The 18,881-nt window shown below is 40.4% G+C and overlaps 1 protein-coding gene across 2 annotated transcripts; it reads right to left on the reverse strand.

The window, feature by feature from the left end:
* Positions 1–1,379: 1,379 nt before the first annotated feature.
* On the reverse strand, positions 1,380–18,875 carry PABPC1 (poly(A) binding protein, cytoplasmic 1). Of its 2 annotated transcripts, none has more exons than XM_014965418.1 (15): positions 18,574–18,875; positions 13,664–13,857; positions 13,447–13,562; positions 11,435–11,565; positions 10,101–10,195; positions 8,301–8,438; positions 8,110–8,205; positions 6,003–6,275; positions 5,729–5,822; positions 5,442–5,552; positions 4,415–4,569; positions 3,873–3,957; positions 3,558–3,688; positions 3,160–3,255; positions 1,380–1,822 (listed from the first exon to the last, which is right to left on the reverse strand). In XM_014965418.1, the coding sequence occupies exons 1-14, from the start codon at positions 18,764–18,766 to the stop codon at positions 3,163–3,165; spliced, it is 1,905 nt and encodes a 634-aa protein (XP_014820904.1). In that variant the 5' UTR covers positions 18,767–18,875; the 3' UTR covers positions 1,380–1,822; positions 3,160–3,162. The 2 variants fall into 2 exon arrangements, with proteins under 2 accessions (XP_014820904.1, XP_014820902.1); XM_014965416.1 differs by having other exon boundaries at positions 11,426–11,565; positions 18,574–18,874.
* Between the last annotated feature and the right edge of the window lie 6 nt (positions 18,876–18,881).

An 18,881-nucleotide genomic window follows, 5' to 3' on the forward strand; every position in this document is an offset into this window, starting at 1 on the left:
CAATTTCAATGTATCTGCTTACACAGTGAAAGTTTGTTTTACAACAAAAGTTCTTGTTACTCTGTCTCTCTTGACCTAAGGGACCTGATGGGTCCCTCCCATCAGCCCCAAGTGCAGGCAGGATTATTTCTGTGGTACCACACACTAGGTCAGATTTAGATCAAGCAGCATTTTGTTTTAAAAAGGCATCGCCTTCCTTTCAGTTCTATTTTTTAAATGACAGTCAAGCACAAGTGATGAACCAGGAAGGTCACCTTTTGCAGGAAGAAACAGATTCCTGGAACCAGTAAAACTGCTAGAATTATTTCACCATTCACAAATTTGATTAAAAAAAAAACAACTACCAAGTTTCACATAAGCTCACTGTATGCAGAGCTCTGTAGCACGTTACAACTCAAAGTTACTGAAAAGATCTTGATGGGGAATATTAGGTAATAAGGATTCAATTGCAGATCACTTTCTTAGTTTTCAAATCTGCTGATTTAAGCACCCTAACTGTATTCTTTTTCAGCAATAATTCAGTTGTTTAGTTACCAAAGAGCTAGCCCAGACTTCCAAAGTTGCCTCTGACAAGACGGATTTGTTTGGCACATTAAAACCCCCCAAATGTAGGGGTTAAACTTATACCAACTGGTCTCTTATTAACAGAAGGTGGGGAAAAGAAAAGGTAAGAGTAGCCATTCACTTGTTAGGGAACTCAGCATTAGCAATACCCACGTCAGAGGATTAAACAGTCCTGTCCACAGGATTTCTACTGTGTAAAACACATGATCTTTTTGGTTACTACACATTCAATTCTTCACACGTTACCACCTGCAGCCTCACCTCTTTTGTTCTAGGAATGCCTTGTGTTCATACGTTGCCAATAAGGGAATTTGGCAACACTGTCTATTGCAGCCAATCCTCGCTCCTTCACCTATATCCACAGGACCGCCTCCATCTCAGGTTCATCAGCCATCTAACGACACAGAGACCTGTGTAGAGATTGTTCCTTCCACCAAAACCTGGGAGAAGGAACACCATGTGCAGGCGGTGAAGGGGATCATCAATTGGGATGTTACACAATTCCCACACAGACCTTTCATAATAACATTTCTTACTGATCCATCTCAAAGTAGGGTATTTAAAGATCTACTTCTAATTAGATGACAAAAGCTCAGACATCATGTTATTAAGGATTTAAAACCCAGATATGGATTTAGCTGCTCTTTTCATTTGTTTTAATGCCGAAGTTTATATTATCAGTAGCAGTTGGCTATACGAATGCTAATCTTCTCTAGAAACTGCTAAAACGTACTGCAGAGCGGGATTCTAACTTGGTATTCTGAATGACCACCTCATCAGAAGTACGCCGTACAAAATAAACTATCACAAGTAAATCAGTGTTTAAGGAATTTTTATTAAACCAAGAATTTTATAATCCAAATTACGTTTCTTTGCTCAGCTATCAATTCTCACTGTCAACTAAAACAGTGGTGATATTCTGAGCTTTTCCACAGTAAAGAATTACAAAATTAAAGAAAGGAATGCTTTAAATTTTTGTACTGTGCTGAAAATTCTTTTTCCCCCGGGTTTATAAAACATTAATTTGTATTTTTTATTTTACTATTTTTTTTAAATTTTTAAATCAATAAGTAATCTAGGACTAGCACTTGTTTTACTAGTCCCGGCGTTGCTCTGTACATAAGCTTCAAAGTTTCCTTTCCTTTTTTTATTTATTTTATATTTTGCAATGTTTTTCTCAATATTTAATAGTTTTTCCATGTTTAAATTTTTTTTTCTTCGGTGAAGCGAAGTTCTAGATTGTAGTTCCCGGATCTTTCTGCAAACAAAAACAATATTGTTAGGTTTTAAAATTAAAGCAGCACCTTATGATTTCTGATTGCTTTCTGCAACTGTAAGTCTGACAGCATTTTGGGCTTTCACAGTATCAATCATACCAAAGTTCTTTACAAGCAGCGTTATCAGAGGTATTCCCTGCTTTATTTTAGAGTCGTGGAAGTAAACTATCCCAAGTCTGTGACACTTGCTAAGACAAAACTGAGTCTAGAACTAAACCAGCACAGCCAGCACAGCATGGCCTTGGACAATGGCTACACAAAATTATTTGTTACTGTAACTAACTCGACTGCATGTCACCTCCACTCTTAGGGCCAGCATACCACAGCTCACCAAATAACTACACTAGCAGTATTTTCAATTTCCAATTACTAAAACATGACAGAGCAATGGTCTCAAACTTTGGGCGTCTTAGTTTAGGACAGACAACTCATTCAGCTCTTGTTTATCTCCGGTGTGAAAGTGTCACTAGCAAAAAAAAAAAAAATTACTGAAAAAGAAAGAAGTGTGGAAAAACCAAAACTCAAATTCTGCCTCTAAAATGAAAGGTGCAGAAAAAGAAAATTTTAAGTGATTAAATATTAAATCAGGCACCTTTGACTGATAGCTATAAACGTGGAAAGTTCATAGACAGGCAAAACCTAACTGGACTGAATAGAGAACAGATTTTTGTATCACCCTCAACTCTGCAACATTTTCCCCTTTCAAAATTGTAAAGATACACCTTTTGCCTCTTCCTGTCATGCAAAATTAAAATACTAACCCCACAGAAGGCAATAAAGAAAAATCAGTATTTCAATAGACATTGAAGTTAAATTTACCAAAATGTGAAGTCAAGACAATACATAGTTTAGTTTTAAATTACTGTATAATTTAAGATTTTAGCAAGTATATACAAATTATAGTGTAAATGAGCTATTTCATTTCTAAATTAAAATAGGCTTGGAGTATTGTTTCAGGCTTAGTTTAATTCCACAAGTTCCTGTGGAACAACAGTAAGAACAGCAGTGTTTGACAGAGCTGCCCGTTTTGGTAAGGATGCCTAGAACTAGTTTCAGCTAAATATGCTGTTAAGAACAATGCTTTAATTCCAGCAAAATACGCAAGGCCAAATGTCAGTAGCATTTGCTAACCAAGAGCTACAGAATTGGACCAACAGGCTTGAACACAAAATAAGTTTACAAGTGTGACCACAAGTGTAAAGCTGGTACTTTCTTTGGCTGCAAACGAGGGAGCCTGGAAGCACACAGCTTATAAGGCCATGGACAAAGGACTATTACCCTACTCAAGCTATAAAACTACAGCACTCAGAAAACTTACTTATTAAACACTTGGAACCCCAGTGGGATTGTTAACTGCCTTTTGAGCAGCCTCTTTAGCTTGGTGGGCTTGTAGTACGGCTACAGCTTCATCAACCTGTGAAGTAAAAAAGAAAAATTAATACAGGGAAGCTTAGTCATTTCTGTATATTTAAGTTAATGAAACAGCTTAAATTATACATACAGACAATGCCTGCATTGTTAAAAAGGAAAGGGTAACATTACAGCTCCAGCTCATGCTAATGTAAGTCACTGCCACCCTCTCAAAGAGGGTATTCTAACTTCTCACCCTGGACCACTGTTGCATTGCTGCTACTCCACTGTGCCAGCACAAACACCTGTTCAACCAGCACAGAGCTAATTGCTGATAAAACCAGTGTAAGGCACAAGCCCACCCACCTTCGAACGAAGAGACTCAGGAGACTCGAGCATGTGGAGGAGTTCAGAGTTGTCAATCTCCAACAACATCCCAGTGATCTTACCCGCCAGAGTAGGGTGCATGCTTTGAATGAGAGGAAATAGACGTTCACCTGGAGAGGAAAAAAAAGCAATCAGTGACAAATGTCATCTGCTAAACACAGCCTAGATTTAAGGCAAACAGGAAACAAACTCTTTGCTCTACCGCTGTAACTACCTATTCTGGATTTTAAGATTGATAAAAAGAGTACTTTGTCCTTCTGCTACAAGGCACAGAGAAAGGTATCATGTACGTACCTAACATCTGCTTTTGTTCTTGTGGAGGGGCAGAAGCCAACATGGAAGCAGTCAAGGGTTCCTGGCCTTGCACATGGACAGCAGGCTGCAAATTAATTTAACATCATTTCAATATTAAACTCTAGTTCATAATGAGGTGCAACTTCAAATATCCAATGCTCCACAACTCAGCATAAACAATGCCTACACTGTCAGAAGCATGGAAGAAATTACAACTAAGTCAACTTCATCAAATAGTGCTCGTTAGAGCTGGGTGATGTTGGAGATTAGTTAATCAACCATTCCATTGTGGAGCAAACACAAGGAGAATTCAGGCTGAGGTATCAAGCAACTGGAAAATATGAAGTAACACAGGATCACATCCTGTCCCAGGCAAACTTGAAATATACTTAAAATGCCAAGGCTGTAACTCTGCTGCCACAACACAGAGCCTGAATTCTGGAATAACAAAGACAACTCTTAATCATAAGCACCCCCTCCCCATTCCTCTGCAAAAAAAAAACACCCAACAGAAGCGTGGACCAGTTCCTAAAATTCCATACCTGCTGCATAGCAACTTGTGGCTGTGTGTTAAGATGTTGCTGAGGATTACGAACACCTGCAGCGTATTTGTACTGTGGTACTGTGCGTACAGCAGGAGTGGCTGCAGTAGCTGCTGCTGCAGGACGTGGACCCATTGTCTGTGTTGATGTATTAGCTGAAAAGACAACATAATTCCCCATGTAAATAATTCAGGTGGTTTTTTTTTTTTCTTCATTTAGCCTACACTGTACAAGTTAAAAAAATCCAGCCTAAACTGAATACTTAATTTAGGTATTATATTATAGTTTCATCTCAGTATTGTTGTCAACTGTTACATCGCTGGTCATATCTGAAGGTTCAAAGCTCGAAGTTTACTGGATGTTACTTTCCAGTCACTTCACTAATGAATTGCTTTTCTTACATGCTATTGAAAAAAAGATCTGTGAGAAAACATTCACTTTGGTTGAGTATTAATTAAGTTTCACTATAAGCTCAAAGGACACTTGGTTTGCTGAGCACATTACATCAAAAGTCATCCTAAAAAAGGATGCTTTCATGAAGTAGATAGCAGCTAAAAAATACTACTGCCTAATGCATTCTGAGAGAATTAAGTTTCTATTACAATCAATTCCAGTTCATTTGGTGATGTGCAGATTCTACATACCTGACATTGGCTCACAGTACTCTATGACAAAATAATAAGAGCTAAAATTCTATCATCTCAGTATTTCTACATGCAACCTATTATTACAGTTGCCACAACGGTGTTTAGAAACAGCAGAAGCTGTCATACAGTATTATTAAAATGCACACTAAAGAAGAAATACTTCACGTTAAAGAAATGGGACCACAGCAGGAGTTTTTCCTGGGACAACATTTAAAACAACTACTAGGTGGTGATACTGGCTTACTCATTTAGTAACAGCCAGAAAAGGAGGGAAGTTTACCACACGTGATACCGAACTTACGAACGCTTTTAAGAGATCATTCTGAATCAGAGAAATTAAAAAAAGTCTAATACTTAAAATCTGCAGAAATGAAACTCACCAACACGTTGTGTTGACATGACTCGTGGAACTTGTGAAGAAGCTGGTCTCATGGTACTAAATGGTGGTCTGGGTGCTGCTGGGCGGATAGCACCAGGCATGTTTTGGAATGCTATGTTTTAGAGAAAATATATTCAGTTACATGCTGAAAACACTGAATGGTGAGAAGAGTTCAGAAGTAATAGCACTAACATGACAAAGAGAATGCCATGAAAATGTACTTAAAAGCGCAAAGGTAAATGCTATGGAGTTTACCAAAAGCCCTGGGTAAGAGGGAAAGCAACTTACGATGAGGTCTGGCACCCTGAGCAGTCCAGCGAGGACTAGGTCTAGCAAGTTGAGCGAGCTGATTAGTAGGATAGTACGCAGCACGGTTCTGAGTCTGCCAGATACAAAAACAGTGTCACTTGGCTACCTTCGAAAGGCACGCTCAAGTCCATCACCTCGCTCCTCTGAAATCAGAGTGCTGAAATGATGGGCACGGGCCGACAGTTGTATTTACTGTTAAATCTAAACAGATTTTATACACAGAAAACATTCAGTTACTCATCTCTATACGTACCTGTGGGATAGCTGCCATGAAGTAACCTGAAGGAGGTGCTGGTTGGTACGGGTTGATTACAGGATTAGGTACTGCTCTTACACTTGCCATTCTCTGCATATACTGGTTGGTGAGATGAGCTTGGCGCTCTTCTTTACGCTGGGCTAGAGCTACATATAATGGTTTAGTAGCCACAATTCTACCATTCATTTCTGTGACAGCTTTGGTGGCTTCTTCTGGTGACGAAAAGCATACAAATCCAAATCCTTTGCTGCGGCCACCTTCCATCATGACCTGCCAGTATAAAATTTAGTTTTAATACAAGAGAATGTCGTATCTACTCAACTCACATGAACCTCTTTTTTCAGATTACTAGAAGTGAGACTACAGGTTTATTTTAATGAGCTGATTTATAAAAAAATAATATAATTGCTTAATTAATAGCTGTTTACTGAATACAGATGAAAATCCCAGTGAAGTAATAATAAGCACATTATTGCACTGAAAAGGTGTAATTTTTCTCACATTAATATCAGTACTCAGTTTATTTCAAAAAAGGAAACAAAGAAGACCCGGGGAACTACAGGCCGGTCAGTCTCACCTCTGTGCCTGGCAAGATCATGGAGCAGATCCTCCTGAAATCTCTAAGGCACATGGAAAATAAGGAGGTGATCGGAGACAGCCAACATGGCTTCACCAAGGGCAAATCGTGCCTGACAAATTTGGTGGCCTTTTACAATACTGCCACACACTTGGTGGACAAGGGCAGAGTAACTGACGTCATCTACCTGGACTTATGCAAAGCATCTGACACTGTCCCACACGACATCCTGGTCTCAAAATTGGAAACCCACGGATTCGATGGATGGACCACTCGGTGGATAAGGAGCTGGCTGGACAGCCGCACCCAAAGGGTGGCAGTCAACGGCTCAATGTCCAGGTGGAGGCCAGTAACGAGTGGTGTTCCTCAGGGCTTGGTACTGGGACCAGAACTATTTAACATCTTTGTTGGAGACATGGACAGTGGGATAGAGTGCACCCTCAGCAAGTTTGCTGATGACACCAAGCTTAGTGGCGCAGTTGACACGCTGGAGGGAAGGGGTGCCATCCAGAGGGACCTGGACAGGCTGGAAAGGTGGGCCCGTGCAAATTGCATGAGGTTCAACCAAGCCAAGTGCAGGGTCCTGCACCTGGGACGTGGCAACCCCAGGCACAAATACAGGTTGGGTCGAGATTGGCTGGAGAGCAGCCCTGAGGAGAAGGGCTTGGGAGTGCTTATGGACGAGAAGCTCAACATGAGCCGGCAGTGCGCGCTGGCAGCCCAGAGAGCCAACTGTGTCCTGGGCTGCATCAGGAGAAGTGTGGCCAGCAGGTCTCGAGAGGTGATTCTGCCCCTCTACTCTGCACTCGTGAGACCCCACCTGGAATACTGTGTCCAGCTTTGGAGTCCTCAACACAGGAAGGACATGGACCAGCTGGAACAGGTGCAGCAGAGGGCCACGAAGATGATCAGAGGGATGGAGCACCTCTCCTATGAAGACAGGCTGAGGGAGCTGGGAGAGCCTGGAGAAGAGGAGGCTCCGGGGAGACCCTATAGCAGCCTTTCAATATCTGAAGGGTGCCTATAGAGGAGCTGGGGAGGGACTCTTTGCCAGGAAGGGTAATGATAGGACAAGGGGAAACGGTTTTAAATTGGAAGAAGAAAGATTCAGATTAGATATCAGGAAGAAATTTTTTACTATGAGGGTGGTGAGACACTGGAGCAGGTTGCCCAGGGAAGTTGTGGATGCCCCATCCCTGGAAGTGTTCAAGGCCAGGCTGGATGTGGCCTTGAGCAACCTGCTCTAGTGGGAGGTGTCCCTGCCCAGGGCAGGGGGGTTGGAATGAGATGATCTTTGAGGTCCCTTCCAATCCTAACCACTCTGTGATTCTATGATGATCATATGTGTTTAACCTGAGATGTGCAATAATCAAGAAAGCAGACATCCCCATATATGGTATACAGTGGCAGTGATAACTGACTGGGTTACATATCTGTTAGTCAATGAAATAAATCACTCTTCCTTGGTGAAGGATCACTGTTCCTTTTCAGAGGAAGGATGAGCACAATTTACAAACTTTACTTTACCTTTGCACTAGTGATTGTACCAAATGGGGAGAATTCTTTTCGAAGACGCTCATCATCAATCCCATCATCAAGATTTTTCACGTAAAGGTTTACACCCTAAAAAAAGGCAAGTTATTGTTGAAAGCAAACTGTCCGTGTAAATCTAAAAATATCATAGAATAATATTTAGTCCTCTTGAATTGAAACTGAACCTGGTATCTGGTGATCCTGTCCTGCTTCATTTGTTCAAACTTGCGCTTCAGCTCCGTCTGTCTTTCCACTTTTTTCTGAGCCCGGCCAACGTAGATTTGTTTCCCATTGAGCTCTTTCCCATTCATCTCATCCACAGCCTTCATTAATAAACAAGAGGTTAGCAGTGCTTTGTATTCCAGCGTTTTTCAAGCATACAAAAAAACCCCAGTAATGCAAATATAAAAAGTTACATAAGGATTCCAGAAAAAGATCCAATCCATCTACAGTATCACTGGCTGAAACAAAATACCCCAAGACTTCCCTACTTAAATGGAAATTGCTTTCTGAGCCTGCTTCTGTCCAGTTGAAGTGAAAAAGGAGGCAAAAAACTTTTCTATGAAGTTGGGGAAAAAAATTTTCAACTCACACAATGAAAACTATTTCTCCAGCCTTATAATACTAAAGGCAGAGAAAATAAAGCAAATTAAGTTGAAAACATCTAATTTACATACCTGCCTTTTTTTTTTTTCAATAGCACCTGAAACTGTACTATCTACCAGATTTTCTTTATGTTAAGCTACAGCTGGCATAGATGACTTTTTAAAAAATTTTTAATCATTCATTAAGGAAATACTTGAAGTATATGAAAATTCTAACTTTTTTCCTTTAAGATGTTTTGAGTTACAACTATTAAGACATGAAAACTCTGGCACAGATTTATTCAATTGATTTAAAACCAAAGTCACAGAAGGGATTGTATACCTTCATAATCAAAGCCATTAAAAACGTATCTACTGAGAGAGAGCTTTACGCTAATTAAAACACTGTACTTGTGATTCTGACTACTGTCAGAGACAATTCATCAATGAACGTATGCAAGACTGAACAATGTAGATGCAAAACAGACAGGATTTGTTCTAATCTCGTTTGTACACTTGCACTACTGACAAACTACAGAAACACCTTTTGAAAAGCAAACTTCCTTTGTTGCCATGATTTGTTGTGTGCTGAGTTTTTCTCATGATACAATGTCCCTAACTGCCAGAGTCAACTGACACATCAAAGCAACCAGCTGACAAAGAATGAAGTTATACAGCATACCAGCATGTTAGAGACATATACACGAATTAAAAGGACCCTTCTTCCCAAGTTACTCTTCAGAGTAAAATCAACATCAGAGGGCTCTATGACTACTTTCTTACAGCTGTGCCAAACATGCTCCATAAAACTAACAGCTTTCCTGCTGACTTTGCAGTGCTGAAGTTTGAAAACACAATCCTTTCTGCCTTGCACAAATGTTTTGTGCAACCAAATTGGATCCCATGATTCATCTGGGTTTTGCACAGATGTAATAATTTACCATGCTTTAATTTACGTTGCCCAGCATGAGGGAGTTCAGATCTCAACAGGTTATTAAATTATTTAGGATTCTTCATTTCTACATGAGTTCCAGCTGTCCCATTTTGACTTAATAGGCTCCTCATCAAATCAATGGACATTTGCTCATGTGAAAGCACTCTAAATGGCAGAAACCATGCTAAGTCATTTAGGAAGCAGACACCTGTTTTTGCAGTGTCCTTGACCGATTAAAACCCCTTAAATTCACAAGATTTCAAATCACTCAATGAAACATTATTTGGGTCTCAGTTATAGAATTCATAGAATCATAGAATCGTTCAGGTTGGAAGAGACCCTTGGGATCGAGTCCAACCATCTACCCTACTCTACATAGTCCTCCCCTACACCATATCCCTCAGTACCACATCTAAACATCCCTTAAACACATCCAGGGATTCTTAAAATGAAGTCCAGAAGCTTACTTTTTGGGCATCTTCATGTCTTTCAAAACTAACGAAGCCAAAGCCTTTGGATTTTCCGCTCTCATCGGTCATAACTTTGACACTTAGGGCAGGACCTAAAAAGAGAATGAAATACTTATGCTTTGTATACAGAGAGTATTCTCTTCGTGTTTGGAACATCCTGTCTTAAAATTTAGTTTGTTTCACTTGTATTACAAAGGACTCCAATCATGGTATCTAGTAAACATCGCCCATTAATACAAAATTGCTAATTTGCCCTGATGCTGAACTTCAGCCACTATGGCTCAATTCTGCCATGCTGGATTTCTTTCCTACTGTATTTTAACCAAAATGGGACTATGAATTTTACCTCAAAGTGAATGAAATTGGTTTTCTCATTCAAAATTACAACAGTTAAAAAGCATTAGTCCTTCTATCCTTTGAAACAGGTACCGAAAGCTGGAGAGGAGGCCCTTCTATTTAGGTATGTGCCTCACCATTCTACCCTGGTGAAAGACCATCCCAGTTCAGCAATTCCAAACCCTTGAAAAATTGCAGTTCACAGACTCAGTTGAGACAGATGTTAGCAGCCAAATTCACTACCGTTTCAACCACAGATACTTCAAAAGTGGAAAGGAATTTCCTCTAAACACTGCTTAGGGCTGCTATAGAATATCTCATATACAAGGCTTTGTCTTGCTTTACAAGACATCCACTGGAGAATAGCAAAAGCATGGAGGAAACGAAATGCAAAAAAAAAAGCTGAGGCTGAAAATGAAAAAGATGTGCCCTGTAAACAAGTATAAGAATCTGTAATGAACAAATTTCTTGCCAACTGAAAATTTCCTTATAATTTCCCATTAGGTCAACCACCACAATGCAACTGAATAATGAAAGCAGAGACGCTCTGAGTAAAGGTACGTCTGCAAGTCAATGAAAGCAAGAGCAAACTCATTCGTCACGTATCCTGCAGTGAATTCATAACATCAGTCTGTACTAAAATAGAAAACACTTCTACTCACAACTAAAAAAAATTGCAAAACCCATCAAAAGACTATTTAGGCAAATTATTTTCAGATTATTGGAAACAATTCTGATGGCAGGATTATACCTGCTATTCTGCCTACTTAAAATTCTGCAGTGGATATTACTGCACTTTGAATCTGGAATTGGAATTAAGTACCAACTTTTCAGTACCTTTTTTTTATTTTTTATTTTTTTACATCAATAATGTTAATTTATTGATTACAGCTGATTCTTTGTATTATAAAGCACTGTACAGTAAGATGTAAGAAATAAGCTGAAGTTTACTCGTGCTTATATGAACTTAAACTTTAAGACATTACCAAACTTGCCAAAGAGTTCCTTAAGTCTCTCATCATCCATGTCTTCTCCAAAATTCTTGATGTAAACATTGGTGAATTCCTTTGCTCTGGCTCCAAGCTCTGCCTCGCGTTCCTTGCGGGATTTAAACCTTCCAACAAATCTAGTTGCAGGAGAACAGTGCAGATTAAAGCAAGTTGTCAAGGTTTAAAAATTTACTTTAATCCCCTGGCATTGTATTTTATTCTTAAACAGTCTCATTGATCATTATAGGCATAAAATTCTTTAGATGAAATATTTGTGATCAAATGCCATCAGAAAAGCAATTTCACTATCCTTTGCTACATCAGTGTGCTTTTCACAGTTACTAGCACAAAAATGCTTTCAAGCCATGGGTGATATTGTTCACTTTTACAGAACAGCCTTTGACAAGAGGAGCTCGGACAATGCAACACAGCACTAGGTAAAGTGGCTAAACAGAAACTCTAGATACCAGCATAATCCCTCTGCCATACTAAAAACTTGGCAGCCTTAAAACAGTTACCATTCTGCAATCCAGTTTTTAAGCAAGATATTTAACTAATCTCTACAACTAACTCCCTTACACACCTTTCCAGCCTGTATCAAAGCAAGACTTTTGTTTGTTTTGGCTTGTTTGTTTTGTTTTTTTTCAAATGGGCATAGGGAAATAAATAGATCAGCTTGCTCTTTAGTCAAATACCATTGCGAATTGGCTGGGAATGAACACCAAAGGTCAGTTCATACTGTCAGGGAAAGAACAGAGGCTGAACACAACACTCTGCAACCCCAGGAACTGCTCTACTACAGACGTTACATGGTTAACACTGATTTCTGATTGTAGCAGACGTTTGCCTTCAAATTTTAGTGTATTGTATAGTTCCAAATCTGACAAATCCAATAAAGCAGCATACAGTAACTCAACACTTTCTTAAGCTTTGACAACTTCACCTGACTTATAGTAACCAAGAATGGTAAGAATGATAGTGCAATGTGTTCAGCAGATTTTGATAGTGAGTGAAGTACTTTAATGCACTTTTAAAAGCCTAGCCTGAATAGAAATTCTAAGAAAAATTAACTCTGATGTATTTTACCAAAGTTTACATAAATCATGTGCTTTTATAAATACATACCTTTTTTTTAAATAATTTTAAAAGGTTGTATAAAGGTGGAAGCTGAGTAAAAAAACACACAGCATGCCAGCCAAGCAAAGAACAAGCAGGAAAACTAAAGTCTTAAAAATGTATGTTCTCCCTGTATGTGGCTTGATCCATCCATCCATCCATCTCTACATGTAAAAATAACCCATGATGGTACACTGATGCTGACTCCTGTTACCCTTTTCCCAAACCTTCTCAAGTATTTATAGAGTTATTCTTTTGTACCTATACCAGATACCATCATGATCCATTACGCATAGCTCTGACGGGCACTCGTGCCCTTCCCCCAAGCGTAGATATCACTGCGCAAGTAGCCAAATAATGTTTTCTATATTAGAACAGTGATAATGGTTAAATCATTGTGTTTCTCTAAGTTTTATTTGCTACTCCTATTTCCTAGATATGCCTATTAACAGACTTTCATATCAAAACATTAGTGTAATCTGACAGCTGTTCAGTACTGAGTAACTCTAGATCATTCTGATTTTCATCCAAAAACGGGATGCTGTTCCTATCTCACAACTCTCACAAAGGAAGCGCTATTCAGAATACCTGATGGATTGTATTTTATCTCAGATCAGTACAATTAGAAAACCAGAGAAATACCTAAATCCTCAGTACAACATTGGCGTATAAGACAACTAATACAACAACTTCTCCTCTAGAGTCAATTACTAGTCTTTTCTGAGCTTATTTTGCCTTTAGAATAGGCAGGTGATACATTTCATAGTATTCCTAGCACTAAAAGTCTCTTTAAAATCACGAAATTTTGGAATAACCTGTCTTTCTAGTTGAGCTTTAAATATTTGTCTGCTGTAAAATGGATTTCAGTCTGTTGACACCCAACTGCGTATTTATGTACTTACACTTTGCGGTCATTAAGCAGCATACCATTCATTTTTTCAATAGCTCTTTCTGCAGCTTCTTGTGTCTCAAAATGTACAAATCCATAACCCTTGGATCCATTTTCATCACATACCACCTATTAAAGAAAAACTCTGCTGTAATACCCATGGAACGTTTCCAGCATAAATTGAGTTTTTTGTGTCAAACCATTACATGCACCAATAATTCTCCACTAACCTTACAAGACAGGATGTTTCCAAAAGCAGAAAATGTGTCATACAGAGCTTTGTTATCAATTGATTTGTCCAAGTTTTTGATGAAGATGTTTCCCACACCACTTTTGCGTAGAGATGGATCGCGTTGAGACCACATGATGCGCACTGGTTTGCCTTTAATGACATCAAAGTTCATGGTATCCAAAGCTCGTTCAGCTGGAAAAACATAATGGAATTAGTAGGAAAGGCTAGTTACCTTAATAAGCACACAAACAGCATGTGGAGTACAATTCTTCATAAAATTGTTACTGTTTTCAGTTGAGCACCACCAACAAGATACAACCCCAAACCTCCAATGTAAATAAACCCCACTCTGTTTTATGCAAGTGAAAACTGGCAAAAACTCCTCAGCAGAAGCTGCAATTCGGAGACAGGAAGAAGCACCAGTCAGCTGAGAGAGCTGTAGAAATCCCAGTAGTCTGAAGGGTCAGACCCCACTATGAAAAGATGGTACGGTGGCAAGAGAACACGTATCAAGTGATGGCAATTATGACCTATTCCACAGGAGGAAAAAAGTTATAACATTTATGAGAAGTCAGCTGGCCACTCCCACATCACATAGGTGTAGACTGTACCAACAAAATTGCTTTGAGGGGCACAGCTCGTGCCCATATGAGGCCTTTTGCAAGCATTAACATAAGAACTCCTACATCACCAATACCCCTAAACTGACAAAATTTCTTTGCTAGATGAAGCTCAAGCCTGGATCAGGTAGCTGTTCCACACAACTCCTTCCTTAGTGACAATGATGGACTTCTGAGCAAGGTATAGTACAAAGAGATTTAAAACTAGTACTTAACTTTGAAAATCTGAATTTTTAATATATATATATATATATTAAAAACTCATAATGAAATACATATAAGCTCAATGAAAGAGCAAGCATTAAAACAGCAAAATGAAGTAATGTAAACCAGGTTTTGTTACTCCAATGGAGCAGTTTTTCCAGTAGAGCTCGATAACTAACTTTCCAAAGCCTAAATTTAAGATCTCAATGTATTTAGATGGGGAAGTATCAAGACTTGAGTTTTCACATGTCCCTTCAAAGCAACAAGACATGTCTGTCATGTTTTAAGTCAACAAGGTATTTAAGCAAGAAAGAGCAACAGGTCTCAAGTATGGCAGACAATTTATGATCTCCTCCATTAGCTCCTTTTTGTCATCGTTCCTGTACGTCTGGAAGGACACTGAAAAAAGTCCCAATAAATACCTGAAGTCACACCTATTGGTACTAACTCACATCACTGCAATTTGCATATAGCAGAGCAATGTGATGCTAACAAGACTGAAATCGAGATAGTATTAGTTTAAAAACAATAACCATGTCAGTTAATTGCTTTTCTTCGGAGGAGGACTAAGGGCCAATCACATCGTGAAAGCACTTATTTTTTGTTCTTTAAGTGCTGCTTTTATCTTTAGCTACGTTGGTAGATATCGCAGCCAAAGAAAATCTGCAATCAGCCTCTGTTCAGCTGGTACACCATGTCTTATGTCCCTTCTTCCCACGTTTTCAGATTACAAGTGAATTTGAAGATTAAACTCTCTGAAAGACATCTGTAGAAATTAAGGAGAGAGACTTCTAAAATTTTCTTGTAAAAAAAAAAATATCAATACTATTACCATATTCACAAGGCAGAAGCAGGTCAACAACTGATGTAAGCTGAAGCCATTAAAAAAAACCACGGCATTGCCATTCTTTCAAGTAAGTTAACAAAGCTTTCACAAACTGTAATATAAATTAAGCAGGAGAGAAAAGTCAACCTACATACTGATAAAGAGAAACAAGAAGCATTGGAAGGCTTTACATTAACCAAAAAAAAAAAAAAAAGGGGGGGGGCAAAAAACCCCAAAAGAACTGTGGATATCAGACTTGCCACAGTAGAAACTTCTAACACTTCGGTATTGCCCTGGAAGTCATTAGAATTATTACTGCTAGCACCAGCAAAAGTGCCAGCAACAAACAGTTCATTATTTCCAGAAGTAGTAACAGGGCTTCCTTTACTAGAAAAGAGGCTTTTCTAATTCATGCTAATTGCTTCTAGAATAATCCTGACACTCCTCAAAAATGTCTGTTCCTGGACACATTTCCCAAACATCCGACTCCAAGTGGGTCCACGCTAGCCCTCACACGCATTATTGCTCTGCGCTAGTAGTGAGCACAGATCTTAGACTGATGCAATTTCTCCACAAAGACGTAGAGTATGGAAACTCCCAACAGCTCTCCTCATCACTTCTATGGAGTAGAAATACAAGAAAATTTAAAAATTTCTGCGTAACCAACACCACGTTGTCATTCCACAATAGATTTTAAAACATTACTAGAATACATCTGCAACCAGGTACAAGCTTCTCTCATTAAAATTCACAGCTAGTAAAACTGGCTTGCTTTCATCACGTTTCTGCCATAAAAGGAGGCAATTCCATTCAGCAGTTAACTTGTTACCAAGTGGACACACCTACCCATGCTGTACTTTTGCTGATTCTGCTGGAGCTTTTATTGAATGAGTCACCAGTTCCCATTTTAGTTGTGAGCAACTGGACACTCCACTCTAGTAACAATTTCAAAATCACATGGAATATAAGCTTAATGCTAAACTGTGCTAAATGTACACAGCAATAGTTACAGAACAAAAAACCTCTGGAAACATAACCATTCAAAAAAACCTGAAGGGCAAAGTGCAGCTTCAGATTACTCAAGAATATTTCCAGTTCAGTGATTAAACAAGATTTCCTGGGTTTTACTCGGGACTATGACTCAAATTCAGAAAAGTCACAACTACGAAATGGGTGCATACCTCAGAAGTGTGTCATCAGGCCTAATTACTTTTCGGAAGAGCTTTGAGATGATCCCTAGTTTACAGACAGCTGGTAATGTCAAACACACCTTCAAAGACATTTTTCAAAAACCTAGTTGTTACTACACATGTTTAATAAGCATAGCCTGAGACGTAGCTAAGAATCAGGCTAAACTGAGAAAAGGCAGCTAGTCTGGAATCAAAAATGAAACCAGTATTACTATAAGAATAACCATTCATCCTCAGAGCTCCTAGTTCAAGGTTTCAGTAAATGGATAAAACGATCTATGAAAAAAAAAAGATCAGCAAACGCTTCCTAGATATTTGACAAGAACATCAAGTTCTAAAAGTGTTGCCAAAGTATTATCACACAGTATCATTTAAGTATATTTTAAGCAAGTGCATCCAGATACGTGCCAGATGCAAGTTTGATACAGATGAGAAATGCTTTCACAGCTGAACTGGACTAGGTGCAGAATAAAGTATGTGTGCTTCCCAAAGTCTGAAAAACACTTGTAACATTTGGAGCAACAGCATTTCTGTAAGCAGCACATTCTCAAACTCTGAATGCAAGCACTGCTCAAGTGAAAAAGCTGTATTTATTCACACATTTGACAAATTACAAGCTAAGTCACAAAATGCAGGGTTGAACAGGTTGCTCAACTAATGAGGATGAAGTCGGCCCTGACAGAATTCTGCCATTACTAAGGAGGAGAAGCATCTGAATCACCTTCAGCTTCTGCCTTGACATTATCACATCACTGGTCTGAACTGTGCTAACCCCTTATTTTTCTTTTTGAGAGTAAACTGTACCATAGGTTTTTATCAAACGAAAGCAAAGTATGTTAAGCTTTCAAATCATCTCATCCTAAACAATGGCTGAATAAATTAAAAGCTCTCTAAAGTGAGAGAACTGATAACAAGTGAAAAAACTGCCATTAAATAGATGAGACAGTAACTTTTACTACTTGCATACAGATACCATCGGTACACCAAAGCCTCATCTGATAATGGCGATATACTGAAGCCAGTTTTGAAAGCCAGCTAATGTAATTGCTTGAAAAGTTTGTAATTCAAATCTGTCACCTTCATAAACTCGAAAATAAACCCATTACAATAGAAAGCTGTTTACTTAACTGTACTTGAAACCAAGTATGTTCTAGCTGGCCAAATTGTTGGGGTTTTTTTCTTTAAATTGGACTCCACAAAGCTTAGAACCAGTCACATTAGGATCCTGTATCGAAACAGTCTCCAAACAAACTAGCTGGTTTGCCAAGCTTAGTGCAAACATGACCAGAGCTACACGGAAAAGTTTCCTTACTGATGGAACTTCAGAGAACCAGCAACATGTCGTGTAAAGCCACTTTAATAAACACACAACTTGGGAAACACAATGTCGGGAGAGCGTACTGTGAAGAGAAACGGATCAGAACACGGCTTGTTACACCCAGAGCAGGGAAAGGAGGCCCAAGGGGGTTTGTTCCCCCCTCCCTACCTGTGACAGATCTGCCAGAAGTTGGTGTTTTAACGTTATTATGCTTCGGCCTGGGCTTTGACTGGACGCCTGCGAAACTACCAAACCACCCCCCGGCACGTCCCACTTCCTTCTTTTGGCCTCTTAATCACGCACACACACACACACCCCCTGCCTCTGCGTAGTTATTAACAGCCGCTAATGACCGCGATGTTGTCTCCCAGCAAAAGCCTCCCTTCCCCTCGGGTCCCCACCCCCCCTCCCCAAAACACACACACACCGGGGCAGCTCCGCCAGGCCCCGGCCTTTCGGGCCCTTCCATTTTCGGTTCCCGGCGGCGGAAGCGCCCTCCTCGCCAACTTCCCCCCGCCAAGTTCGCCCGCGTCCCGGCAACACCGGGCGTGGAAAATGGATGCGGGGCGGCAGGAGGAAAGGGATTGAAGGGGAAGGGGGGGCGGCCGCGCCGAGCCCTGGTGGGGGCGGGGGAGAAACATGGCTCCTCCGGCGGCGGCCGCCCCGCCGCTGCCCTCCCTCACGCCGCCGCTCCCCCCCCCACAACCGTCCAACCGCCCTCTCCTCCCGTCCCCACCGCCGGGCACTCACCGTCGGCGGGCTGCTGGAAGTTGACATAGGCATAACCGAGCGACCGGCGGGTGATCATGTCCCTGCAGACGCGGATGGAGAGGATGGGCCCGGCGGGGCTGAACTTCTCGTAGAGCATGGCCTCCGTCACGTCGGGGTGCAGGTCCCCCACGTAGAGGGAGGCCATGGGATAGCTGGGGGCGCTGGGGTTCATCCTGCCGCCGTCTCCCGGCGCGGGAGGGCAAAGGGGAGGCGCTGACGAGGCGAGGAGGCCGCGGCGGCCCGGCGGTCCGTGAGAGCAGGGGCCGGCGGTGGCGGCGCGGCGGGGG

Source organism: Calidris pugnax, unplaced genomic scaffold, assembly GCF_001431845.1.
Source record: "Calidris pugnax isolate Ruff unplaced genomic scaffold, ASM143184v1 scaffold41, whole genome shotgun sequence".
In the NCBI taxonomy this organism is placed as follows: Eukaryota; Metazoa; Chordata; class Aves; order Charadriiformes; family Scolopacidae; genus Calidris; species Calidris pugnax.